The sequence below is a fragment of the Blennius ocellaris genome (genome assembly GCF_963422515.1).
Source record: "Blennius ocellaris genome assembly, chromosome: 14".
NCBI lineage: Eukaryota > Metazoa > Chordata > Actinopteri > Blenniiformes > Blenniidae > Blennius > Blennius ocellaris.
The window spans coordinates 26,384,532-26,396,699 of NC_137663.1; the positions used below are offsets into that span (position 1 = coordinate 26,384,532).

The 12,168-nt window shown below is 56.8% G+C and overlaps 1 protein-coding gene across 1 annotated transcript in view; it reads right to left on the minus strand.

The window, feature by feature from the left end:
• Positions 1-74: 74 nt before the first annotated feature.
• Positions 75-12,168, minus strand: part of LOC308139640 (rho GTPase-activating protein 32-like) — a 30,281-nt gene continuing 18,187 nt past the window's right edge. The window contains 14 exon segments of the mRNA XM_080509106.1: positions 75-2,149; positions 2,432-3,069; positions 3,383-4,267; positions 5,294-5,368; positions 5,441-5,585; positions 6,829-6,887; positions 6,890-7,031; positions 7,120-7,264; positions 8,427-8,476; positions 8,478-8,535; positions 8,644-8,653; positions 8,656-8,725; positions 10,024-10,168; positions 11,263-11,365. Of these exon segments, the coding sequence (XP_080365232.1) occupies positions 77-2,149; positions 2,432-3,069; positions 3,383-4,267; positions 5,294-5,368; positions 5,441-5,585; positions 6,829-6,887; positions 6,890-7,031; positions 7,120-7,264; positions 8,427-8,476; positions 8,478-8,535; positions 8,644-8,653; positions 8,656-8,725; positions 10,024-10,168; positions 11,263-11,365 (4,598 nt within the window). The 3' untranslated portion in view covers positions 75-76.

Below are 12,168 nucleotides of genomic sequence, written 5' to 3' on the forward strand. Positions count from 1 at the left end.
GCTGCTGGGCCGGAGCCCGTCAGAGTCCCCCCCCCCACTCCACCCCTCCCTCCCCCCACCCACCCCACCCACCGCTTCACTCCGTCCGGATCTCGGCCTCTGGCCTCTGCAGGGCCAGCTCGGCGGGGAGGTAGGCCCCCTGGCCCAGCGCCGTGGAGTACGCTCTGTTGTTGTGGCTCACCGAGAAGCCCGGCGCCGGGTAGGGGGCGGGGCCTCCACGCTTCTGCACCGGGGCCTGCGGCTGAGGTACCGGGTGGTAGTCGTCCAGGTTGTCGTAGTGGGACTGCACCACCATGGCGCCGTGTTTCTGATACGGGTAGTCCGGTGTTTCCCGGACGCTGTGCGAGCGCTCCGGCTTGGAGCGCGCCGCCGGCTGCTCGTCCATGCCGTGGTAGCCGCCCGGCGCCTTGCCCTTGCCCGCGTGGTGTTCGGAGTCGGGGCACTCGTACCGCCCCCTCCCCTGCTGCCAGTGCTTGGACCTGTCTCCGTCGCTGTCCTGCGGGTGGGAGAGGCCGTGGCTCAGAGTCGCGGGAAGGGAGTGGGACGATTGGCATTTCTTGGACGCGCCCTGCTTGGAGAGTCCGTCGGACTTGTCGCCCGGGGCGTGCTTGTCCGTCTCCATGTACGCGAGCGCGTCGGCGTCCGACGCCACGTGTCTGGGGAGGTAGCGGCCGTCCTTGCTCTCAGCCGCCACCAGCACGGCCTTGCCCGGGTCCGACTTGCTGCGCAGGTGCAGAGTCTCGTACCCCGAGATGTCCGCCGGCGTGAACAGGCCCACGTTGTCGTACTGAGAGAGCACCGGGCCCTTGACCTTCAGCCGCGCCCTGCTCTCCCTGCGGATGGAGTGCATGCGGAGCCTTTCCGACTCCTCCGGGTCCCACGCCAGGTAGGCGGGGGGGGCCTCCTTGGCGCCGTGCCCGGGGGGCATGTCTCTGCTCACGAAGCTGTGCTCCTTCCCCGGTGGGAGGACGTGGCGGGAGAGGTAGTGGTACCCGCTCGGCTTCCCGCCCGCCCGCCCGGCGCCGCCGGCGTCTCGGCCGCCGTGGGAGTGTACGTGCCTCACCCTGATGGTGCCGTACGGGTCGATGTCGTAGAACGGAGACTCCAGGGGCCCGGAGCCGGAGTACGGACTGTAGCGATACTGAACGCGCCCGTTCTCGAAGTAAGGCTGCAGCTGGGTGACGTGGTAGTCGGTCTGTGAGGACGACGGCGGCGGCGGCGGCGGCGGCGGCTGCTGGTAGGCTTTGCACTGGTACACGGGCCGGTGGTAGAAGAACATGTCGTCGTCCGGGGGAACCTCGGTCCGCTGGATGGGCACCGAGCGGATGGTGGAGGGGACGTGGAGGGAGTGCACCCTGCGGATGGTGGGGTAGCCCTGGGGCCGGTCGTGGCTGTAGCCCGGGTGCCCGGGCCCCGGGGACACGTACACGCTGCGGGGGTTCCCTCTGGACTTCATGGAGTGGTGGTACGACCTGGGCCCTAAAGTGCTGTAGCGGTTATCCAGTCGGGTGCTGAACGGGATCTGGGGCTCCGATTTGGACACGTAGTGCGGGGGCAGGGTGTCGGGTCGGTAGTGGTGCGGGACCGACTGCGGCCCCACGGGAACGGGTCGGGCGTGGTAGTACGCGGCTCCGGAAGGTTCTACGAGGATGGGATCTCCTTTATGGTACAGGTAGGCCGGCTGGTGAGTGGAGGCTTTCCGAGGGGAGGGGGGGTGGTGGTGGTGAGGCGGGGCCTCGTCCGGGTGTCCCGGAGGGGGGCCCTCGCCCAAGAGGTGGTAGGGGGCCTCCGTTTGGCTCAGAGCCGCTGTGGCCAGCTTGCTCTCCATGGTCCGTACTGGGGGGGGCGGGGGGGCATGTCCGTGCGCGTCGTGGCACTTGGCGGACTCCGCGCTGGGCTGGACCGGCTTTATGGCCTCCCAAGGCTTCTCCGCAGGTTCCGCCGAGGTGGGCGCTACCCTGGCGCTGGCCTTGGAGAGGTGGGGCTGAACCGGAAGAGGAGTCTGATTGGCCGCTTGGCTCTGGTGCGGACTTTGGGCTTGGTGCTGGGGCAGCGACACGGCCGGCCTTCTGGGTTTCTGAGCCACTGGAGGCGGCGGTTCTGAAGGTTTTGGAAGAACTGGAGGCGGAACGGTCTCTTCTGGTCTGACCTGCGAGACAAGGGAACAAAGAAGACTGTAAAAGGACCAAAGGTGTGGAACCGGTCTCCGTTGAGGAGGTTGAAACAGGCTGGACTGTAAAAGCTAAATAAGCTAGCTGGCGGCCGTCGGTTTCTCCTCTGGACGACCGACACTGAGCTCCTTACTACCGATAGCGAGAACCAATACTCTCACACACGTTCCATCTCTTCATGGTAAACAAACGGAGACCCGGTCAGCCGTGACTGTTACATGAGTAACTGAGGAGTAACTAAGGAGTAACTAAGGAGTTACCTCAGGCACAAGTAGTGGTGGGGCGCTGCGGCCGGGCGTGGCGGCCGGCGTGGCGGCGGTGGGCGGCGGCGGCCTCTCCGGACTCCGCCGGGTCGGAGACTTGAGGCTGGCGGCGGGGGGCAGCGGGGCACACTTGTAGATAGGCGTGTCCGGGGGCGTGGCCTCCGCACGCCGCGGCGTTTCAGCCGGACCCGGGGGAGACTTCACGCCGTCCGGCGGGGGCTTTGCGGTCCCGCCGGTCGCCTCGGGGGGCGGCGCTACCGCCGCTGCCACGGGGCAAGAAGTGGACTGGACAGACGACACCGGGGTGATATTTGGAGTGTAGCTGAGTGCTGGTGGTGGAGAGCCCCGCCCCCGCCCCCACCCCCTCGCCGCCCCCTCCTCGCAGGCGGTCTGAAACACCGGACCCGGCGGCGGTGACGGGTCCAGGACCTCGGCGGCCTCCGGCGGGGGGGACGCCGGCGTGGAGGGCTCGGACGAGCGGGCCTGGGCCTGGATGGACACCTGCTGGGCCGACTCGGCCAGGGCCAGGGCCAACATGCGGGCAGCATTCTTGGGAGGCGGAGGGGGGGGAGGGGCGGAGGAGGAGCTGAGGGAACGAGGGGGGGGGTCCTCTGACGAGTCCAGGACTACGGCTCCTAGCGGGGGGACACAGAAACACAAGCGCTCTATAAGAAGCAGAAGGAATAAACAAGATGGCGGAGAGTGTGAGCGGCGGCGGGTGGGGAGTTTCACGGCGCTTCGGGGGAGGGGCGGGGGGGGCGGCGGTTAAACATGGAGCGCCAACACATTCACTGCTTGTGTACCTTCAGAGTAACGGATCAAATATCCAAAGTTACGGAACAACGAGGAGGAACAAATTCCAACGGGTCGCATTCAAACTCATTGTTCTCTCTCTCTCCCTCCCTCCCTCCCTCTCCCTCTCCCTCTCTCTCTCTCTCTCTCTCTCACCTTGAGGCTCTTGGCTGGCGGTGGCGGCTAGTGGCCGCCGCACGCCGTCCTCGTCCTCCGGCTCTCGTCCGTCCGCGGCGTCGAACGCCGCCAGCTTGTAGTGCAGCTCCACCTGAAACGCTTCGCTCAGCGACGGCTCGCTCGCCCTCAGCAGCACGCCGCCCATCAGAGGGGGAGGGGGCGAGTCCCCGGGCCTCAGTGACATCCGCGGCGGCGAGGCGGCGGCGTGCGTGGCGGCGTCCTTGTCGGGCGTCTCGGTGCAGAAGAGCTCGGCGGCGGTGAACGGCGTCAAGCTGCTGGACTTCCCGCATTTGATGGGCGACACGGCCTGCGTGGGCTTGTCGGTGTAGGAGTAGGAGGAGGTCATCAGCTTCCTGCCCTCCGGCTTCGCCGCGGCAGCCGGGCTGAAGTCCGAGGGCGGGAGCGGCGAGGAGGGCGGCAGCGGCGAGGCCAGCAGCGGCGAGGGCGAGGCCAGGCCGCCCAGGAAGGAGGCGGAGATCAGCTCAGAGCCGTTAGCTTTCCCGCCGCCGGGGCTCCTCTTCAGCGCGGCGGCGGCGCCGGGCTCGTCCGGCGGGAAGGCGTAGGAGGCGTCGGGGAGGCTGCACTGGAACGACATGGGGTCAAAGTCCAGGGAGGCCATGCCGATGTCCGGCGGGCTGAGGTCCACGTCCTCGCCGGCGGAGCGCGGCGGCGAGATGAGGGCGGGCACGCAGATGGGCCCGTCGTCGCCGTCGCTGTCCTCGCCGGCGCCCAGGTTGTCGTAGGAGGCGCAGTGCGGCGGCGGCGGCGGCGGGGGCCGGCTGTCCAGCAGCTCGCCGTTGAAGGAGGCCGACAGGGCGTCGCTGCTGGAGCGCGGGCGGCGGGGGCGGAACACCTTCGACTCCCCTGGGGGAGGAACGACACAAGAAACAAAACAACGGCGCTTCAATACGGGGTTCTATTTGTGGCAAAATTCTGAGCGAGCGATGGGGAAATTTGTGCGCAAATTTTTTTTATTGTGCAGCACACTGATAGCATTTTGAGGAAATATTGAAATTGTGCAAAGAAAAACTTGACATTGCGCTCAAAAATAATTTCTGCGCTCAACCTCTCTCTCTCTCTCTCGCTCGCTCAAATCTCTCCACCTCCGCTCAAGTTCTGCTGTGCGCTCGCTCAAAATGTGCAAAGCCCAAATGTGACAGACTTCGGATTCTGGAAGTTCCTAGAAGAAGAAGAAGAAGAAGAAGAAGAAGAAGAAGAAGAAGAAGAAGAAGAAGAAGAAGAAGAAGAAGAAGAAGAAGAAGAAGAAGAAGAAGAAGAAGAAGAAGAAGAAGAAATAAGGAAAACTAAAGATAATGATCCTGGATTACAACATGTTTTCCCTCGCAGTTTGTTTTTCCCTCTTCTTCTTCTTCTTCTTCTTCTTCTTCTTCTTTCTTCTTCTTCTTCTTCTTCTTCTTCTTCTTCTTCTTCTTCTTCTTCTTCGTTGGTTATGAGGAACTTCCAGAATCAGAAGTAACCAATCAGAGTTCGACGCCCCGAATTTCTGTGATTGGTGGACAACTTGTGTCTGTCACATTTGGGCTTTGCACATTTTGAGCGAGCGCACAAGCAGGACTTGAGCGGAGGTGGAGAGATTTGAGAGAGAGAGAGAGAGATTTGAGCGAGCGAGAGAGAGAGAGAGAGATTTGAGAGAGAGAGAGAGAGAGAGAGAGATTTGAGCGAGAGAGAGAGAATCTGAGCGCAGAAATGACTTTTGAGCACAATGTCAAGTTTTTCTTTGCGCAATTTAAATATTTCCTCAAAATACTATCAGTGTGCTGCACAATACATTTTTTTGGCGCTCAAATTTTCCCATCACTCGCTCAGAATTCTGGCACAAATAGAACCCCGTAGTTCAACACGCTGGACGGCGGGAGACGAAGGCCTCACCTTCGACGTGGTGCAGCGAGCTCAGCGACTCCTCGCTCTTGGCCGACCGCAGCGTCGCCGTGTCTCCTCGCCCTCCTGCAAAAAAAACGACAGCGGGTGGTCACATGGTCACATGGTCAACATGGCGGTCAGCGCCGCGGCTCTCACCTGCTAGCGCCATGGCCTTCAGCTCGTTGGGCTCGCTGGGGTTCCTGTGCAGCTTCCGCTTGGACATGGAGGACGACTTGCCCAGGTTGAAGAAGGAGCGCCAGCTGCCCACCGGAGACTTCCTGGACTTGATGGGAGGACGCTTCTGTCGGGCAACCACAGCGACACGGGGCGTTAGCGCGTTACTTAGCTTAGCGTGTGGAGATTCCCACGTGGGAAGAACCTATATGAGGATATATGCGCATATATGAAACATATAAGCAGTTTATATGCACATATATGACAATATATATGCTGCATACATGCGTATATATGCCACATATAGGCAAAATTTAGGTGCATATATGTGAATATACAGGCCATATAGGTCTCCTGTACTGCTTCTTTATGTCCACATATAGAAAATATATATATATATATATCACTTTGGCAACTGTCATACATTAAAGGCAATAACTGAGAACTAACTAAAAAACAGTTATGCAAGAAGAACATATATGCACATGTATATGTGTACACATATATGTACATATATGCACATATAAAAAAGGAAAACGGACAATTTTATATATGTCTTCTTCTTTTTCAGCTCAGAAAGAGAAAAGATAGAGATAGAGATAGAGAGAGAGAGGGGGGAGAGAGAGAGAGAGAAAGAGTGAGAGGGGGAGAGAGAGTGAGAGAGCAAGGGGGTCAGAGAGAGGGAGAGAAAGAAAGAGAGAGAGAGGGGGAGAGAACGAGAGGGAGGAAGAGAGAGAGAGTGATAGAGAGAGAGGCGGAAGAGAGAGAGAGTGATAGAGAGAGGGGGAGAAGTGAGAGAGGATAAGAGAGAGCGAGAGAGAGGGGGGAGAGCGAGAAAGAAAGAGAGGGGGGAGAGAGAGAGAAAGAAAGAGAGAGAGGGAGGGAGGGAGGGAGAGAGAGAGAGAGAGAGAGGGGGAGAGAGGGGAGAGAAAGAAAGAGAGGGGGAGAGAGAGAGGGAGAGAGAGCGAGAGGGGGAGAGAGAGAGGGAGAAGAGAGAGAGAGTGATAGAGAGAGGGGGAGGAAGAGAGAGAGGGATAGAGAGAGCGAGAGAGAGGTAGAGAGAGAGAGGGGGAGAGCGAGAAAGAAAGAGAGGGGGGAGAGAGAATGATAGAGAGAGGGAGGAAGAGAGAGAGGGATAGAAAGAGCGAGAGAGAGGTAGAGAGAGAGGGGGGGAGAGAGGGAAGAGAGAGAGAGAGAGAGAGAGAGAGAGAGAGGGAGGGAAAGAGAGAACACAGTTTTGCTCCCACAGAACTGGATCATCACTGCCTGCAGGAGCACAGGACGTCCAGCAGGGGGCGACATGTCCCTGCTGATTTCTAAGCCCAGACGGCGAGGGAGGACTTGAGGGGGGACGGAGGACGGGGGACGCACCTCTCGGTGGGGAACTCGATGACGGTGTGGAACTTGCCCTGCAGGGCGGCCGGCCCTCGCCCACCTCGATGTACTTGCTGTCCTCGGTGACGGGGGAGTTGATCTGCGCCTGCGTCCGGGCCTGGGCCTCCTCCAGGCTCAGCAGCTTGGTGGACGGGGACGACACCAGCAGGGACTTGGGCCGGGACAGCGAGGTTGTGACCTGGGGGACGCAGAGGGGGGGGGGCGGCGGTGAGGGGTGGGAGTGTGTGTGTGTGTGTGTGTGTGTGTGTGTGTGCCCCCCCCCTTACCGGCGCCCTCCGGATCAGCGAGCTGAGCTTGGCGCTGAACAGAACGTCCACGTGGTTCAAGATGAACTCAACCACCACCGACTGGATACGAACCTCCATGAAGGCTGCAGTGCCGCTGAAGCAGGCCGACTCTATCTGCTTCGACCTGGGGGGGGGGGGGAGGGGGAGGGGGGAGAGGGGGGAGAGGGGGGAGAGAGAGAGGGGGGGGTGGGGGGAGAGGGAGCGGGGGAGAGGGAGAGAGAGAGAGAGAGGAAGAAAGAGAGAGAGAGAAAGAGAGGGGCGATGCGGAGAGAGAGGGGAGGAGAGAGGGGAGTGAGAGAGAGAGAGAGAGCGAGAGGGAGAGAGAGGTAGAGGAAGACAGAGAGGGGGAGAGAGAGCGAGAGAGAAAGGGAGAGAGATGGAGAGAAAGAGAGAGGAGAGAGAGGGAGAGGAAGACAGAGAGAGAGAGGGAGAGAGAGAGGGGGGAGAGAGAGGGAGAGGAAGACAGAGAGGGGGAGAGAGAGTGAGAAGGAAAGAGAGAGCGGGAGAGAGGGGGAGTGAGAGAGAGAGAGCGAGAGGGGGAGAGAGAGTGAGAGAGAGAGAGGGAGAGGAAGACAGAGAGAGAGGGAGAGAGAGAGGGGGAGAGAGAAAGAAAGAGAGAGAGGGAGAGAGGGGGAGTGAGAGAGAGAGTGAGAAGAGAGCGAGGGAGAGGAAGACAGAGAGAGAGAGGGAGAGGGCGAGAGAGAGGGCAAGAGAGAGAGAGGGAGAGGGCAAGAGAGAGAGCGGGAGAGATTTTGAAAAGTGTTATTTTAACGTCCGTCTCGTCCCTCCGACACCAGAGAACCACGACCTTCATCACTTATTAGTGCAAATATTACTAGACTCTTCCTTTTATTCCTAATCGAGGCGAAAGTCAGGAAACGACTGCAGGTCAAAGGTCAGACGAGAAGTTAGAGCTTAAAATGATCCCAGTCTGGAAATACCTGCAAGTTTTTAGTTCAAGTGGAGAAAAAAAAACACTGATAAATCAATGTTTCATTGATCTTTCATGTTTCTGACAAAGCTTTCAGTTTTAGATTTCTCTTTGATGTTGTCGAAAGAAAAAAAAACCCTCACAAGTCTTCAGGCGAAAGAACTGAATCACAAAACGTCTGAAACTGAAGCACACACACACACACACACACACACACACACACACACACACACACACACACACACACACACACACACACACACACACACACACACACACACACACACACACACACACACACACACACACACACACCACACACACACACACACACACACACACACACACCCCCTACCTCAGCAGGTTGGGGGCCCAGACGATGGCCAGGTTCTTGCTGTGCATGTTTGGTGACGTAGCTGAAGGCCGCCAGGCGGGACAGGTGCCTCATCAGGAACTCCAGAGTCCTGCAGAGCAAAGACTCCTTTCTTCACATGTTCCACTGGCCACCATGCAGCTCCAGAGCCCCCGGCCACCGGGGGGGGCAGTATGTCCCCCCCCTCCCCCACACTGACCTGTAATGCGCGGAGGAAGCTGCTGGATGACGTCGTGGATCTTGATGAGCCGCTCTTCGTCCGTCGCTGCCGAGACGGCGTCCTTCAGAGAGGAGACAGTGTCAACACCAGACTCCTCCTGCGGTCACAGCCCCCCCACCCCCAACCCCCGGCTGCCATGGGCAACCAGCAAACATTGACTCCATCCTTCCTCAGAGGCCTCAGCAGAGCTTCAGTCTCTGCTAATGACAGGGTGTCGCTGCACTGACAGTATTTTCGTGGCGTCGTGACTCAGAACTGTGAAGAAACTCTGACGGACCAATCAGGCGACTGACACTCTGATTCAGGGCGACTGGAAACACGTCTGCCGCCAGGAGCTCCGCCCACCGGGAGCTCCGCCCACCGGGAGTCTCCTGTCGTCTCTGTGAGAGGACGGAACTTGTACTGTCCCTGATAGAGGAGGAACTTGTACTGTTCCTGTGAGACAAAGGAACTTGTGGTGTCCCTGATAGAGGACAGAACTTGTGGTGTCTCTGATAGAGGAGGAACTTGTGGTGTCTCTGATAGAGGAGGAACTTGTGGTGTCTCTGATAGAGGACAGAACTTGTGGTGTCCCTGATAGAGGAGGAACTTGTGGTGTCTCTGATAGAGGAGGAACTTGTGGTGTCCCTGATAGAGGAGGAACTTGTGGTGTCCCTGATAGAGGAGGAACTTGTGGTGTCTCTGATAGAGGAGGAACTTGTGGTGTCTCTGATAGAGGAGGAACTTGTGGTGTCCCTGATAGAGGAGGAACTTGTGGTGTCCCCGATAGAGGAGGAACTTGTGGTGTCCCCGATAGAGGAGGAACTTGTGGTGTCCCCGATAGAGGAGGAATTTGTGGTGTCTCTGATAGAGGAGGAACTTGTGGTGTCCCTGATAGAGGAGGAACTTGTGGTGTCTCTGATAGAGGAGGAACTTGTGGTGTCTCTGATAGAGGAGGAACTTGTGGTGTCCCTGATAGAGGAGGAACTTGTGGTGTCCCTGATAGAGGAGGAACTTGTGGTGTCCCTGATAGAGGAGGAACTTGTGGTGTCCCCGATAGAGGAGGAATTTGTGGTGTCTCTGATAGAGGAGGAACTTGTGGTGTCCCTGATAGAGGAGGAACTTGTGGTGTCTCTGATAGAGGAGGAACTTGTGGTGTCCCTGATAGAGGAGGAACTTGTGGTGTCCCTGATAGAGGAGGAACTTGTGGTGTCCCCGATAGAGGAGGAATTTGTGGTGTCTCTGATAGAGGAGGAACTTGTGGTGTCTCTGATAGAGGAGGAACTTGTGGTGTCCCCGATAGAGGAGGAACTTGTGGTGTCTCTGATAGAGGAGGAACTTGTGGTGTGTCTGATAGAGGACGGAGGTGCTGCTGCTTACGGAGAACTTCTCGTAGAGCTGGTAGGTGAGCAGCGGGTTGGGCAGCTCTCTGAAGTACAACTTGCACAGCGAGCCGACGCAGTGGATGTCCTGGATGTAAACATCTTTGGTCAAGTCGGGGATCTGCTCAGAGTCAAACTCGTGTCTGGAGGAGGAGGAGGAGGTGGAGGAGAAGAGAAGTCAGTGTGTTCAAACCAGGTCAATGACAGTGAATGTGTGTCTGATAATCTGGGGTTGAACCAGCAGCCTCACTCTGGTAACTTGATGCACTTGGCTTTGTTAGAAACATCAAGAGATTATAAATCGATAATCTGCAGCGTCAATCAAGTCTCAGACTATTTGTACATCGAGGAAAAGATCAGAGGTGAAAAACTGTACAAACCAATAAAACACAGATTACAGTGATTTATACATGAAATAACAAACATCTGTGTCCACTAGGTGTCACTGTGTGACAACAGAAAGCTGCTACATAATCTGATATTAGAGGAGGAAGATGCTCTATAATCAGATGTTAGAGGAGGAAGATGCTCTATATTCTGATGTTAGAGGAGGAAGATGCTCTATAATCTGACGTTAGAGGAAGATGCTCAATAATCTGGCATTAGAGGAGGAAGATGCTCTATAATCTGGCGTTAGAGGAGGAAGATGCGCTATAATCTGACGTTAGAGGAGGAAGATGCTCTATAATCTGACGTTAGAGGAGGAAGATGCTCTATAATCTGACGTTAGAGGAGGAATATGCTCTATAATCTGACATTAGAGGAGGAAGATGCTCTATAATCTGACGTTAGAGGAGGAAGATGCTCTATAATCGGACGTTAGAGGAGGGAGATGCTCTATAATCTGACATTAGGGGAGGAAGATGCTCTATAATCTGACGTTAGAGGAGGAAGATGCTCTATAATCTGACGTTAGAGGAGGGGGATGCTCTATAATCTGACATTAGGGGAGGAAGATGCTCAATAATCTGACGTTAGAGGAGGAAGATGCTCTATAATCTGACGTTAGAGGAGGAAGATGCTCTATAATCTGACGTTAGAGAAGGAAGATGCTCTATAATCTGACGTTAGAGCAGGAAAATGCTCTATAATCTGGCGTTAGAGGAGGAAGATGCTCTATAATCTGGCGTTAGAGGAGGAAGATGCTCTATAATCTGGCGTTAGAGGAGGAAGATGCTCTATAATGTGGCGTTAGAGGAGGAAGATGCTCTATAATCTGGGGGTGGAGCTTCCTCACCGCAGCTTCTGGATGTTGGAGGCGACCCCGGACAGGCGGTAGATGCCGTCCACCACGCCGTGCTTCTCGATGAACTCGGTGCAGCTCTTGAGGACCTGAGGAACTGAGGGGAGAAGAGCCTGTGAGTGTGTGTGTGTGTGTGTGTGTGTGTGTGTGTGTGTGTGTGTGTGTGTGTGTGTGTGTGTGTGTGTGTGTGTGTGTGTGTGTGTGTGTGTGTGCAGGGAGGATGACAGCGAGTGGGAATCCTCGCCACTGCAGCTGTTCAGACAGATTCCACACATAGCTGAAGAGAAAACCAGGCTGAGGTGGGGGGGGGGGGGGTGTAGAGGGGGGGGTGTGGGGGGGTGCAGGAGCCTCTCCACTGCCCTCATTCATGTATGAAAGCATGAAAACTCTTTGGAGAAATTCCAACATTAAAAGTCAAATTCACTCCTTCAAACTGCATTTTTTTTTTTTTTTAAAACAAAGGTTTTATCATCTTTAACTTAAAGTGTTACAAGTGAACGGGTCCGACCTCGACACACACACACACACACACCACACACACACACACACACACACACACACACACACACACACACACACACACACACACACACACACACACACACACACACACACACACACACACACACACACACACACACACACACAAAGGTGAAGTTATTGATCATTGTTGGAGAGCAGAGTGGCGTCATCATGCGGGGGGGTATGGGGGGGTGTCACAGCTGCAGCCCAGGAAAAATCAATGCGGCTGCAGCAGACAGATGTAAACATCGACTCCACCGCAGCTCAAGCATCTTAATTGCTACCAGAGCGCCGCCGCCGCCGCACTCCTCAGTGTTTTACACTTTAATGGTGGGGGGGCGGAGGAGGTGGGGGGGGGGGGGGGCTCGAGGGGGAAGG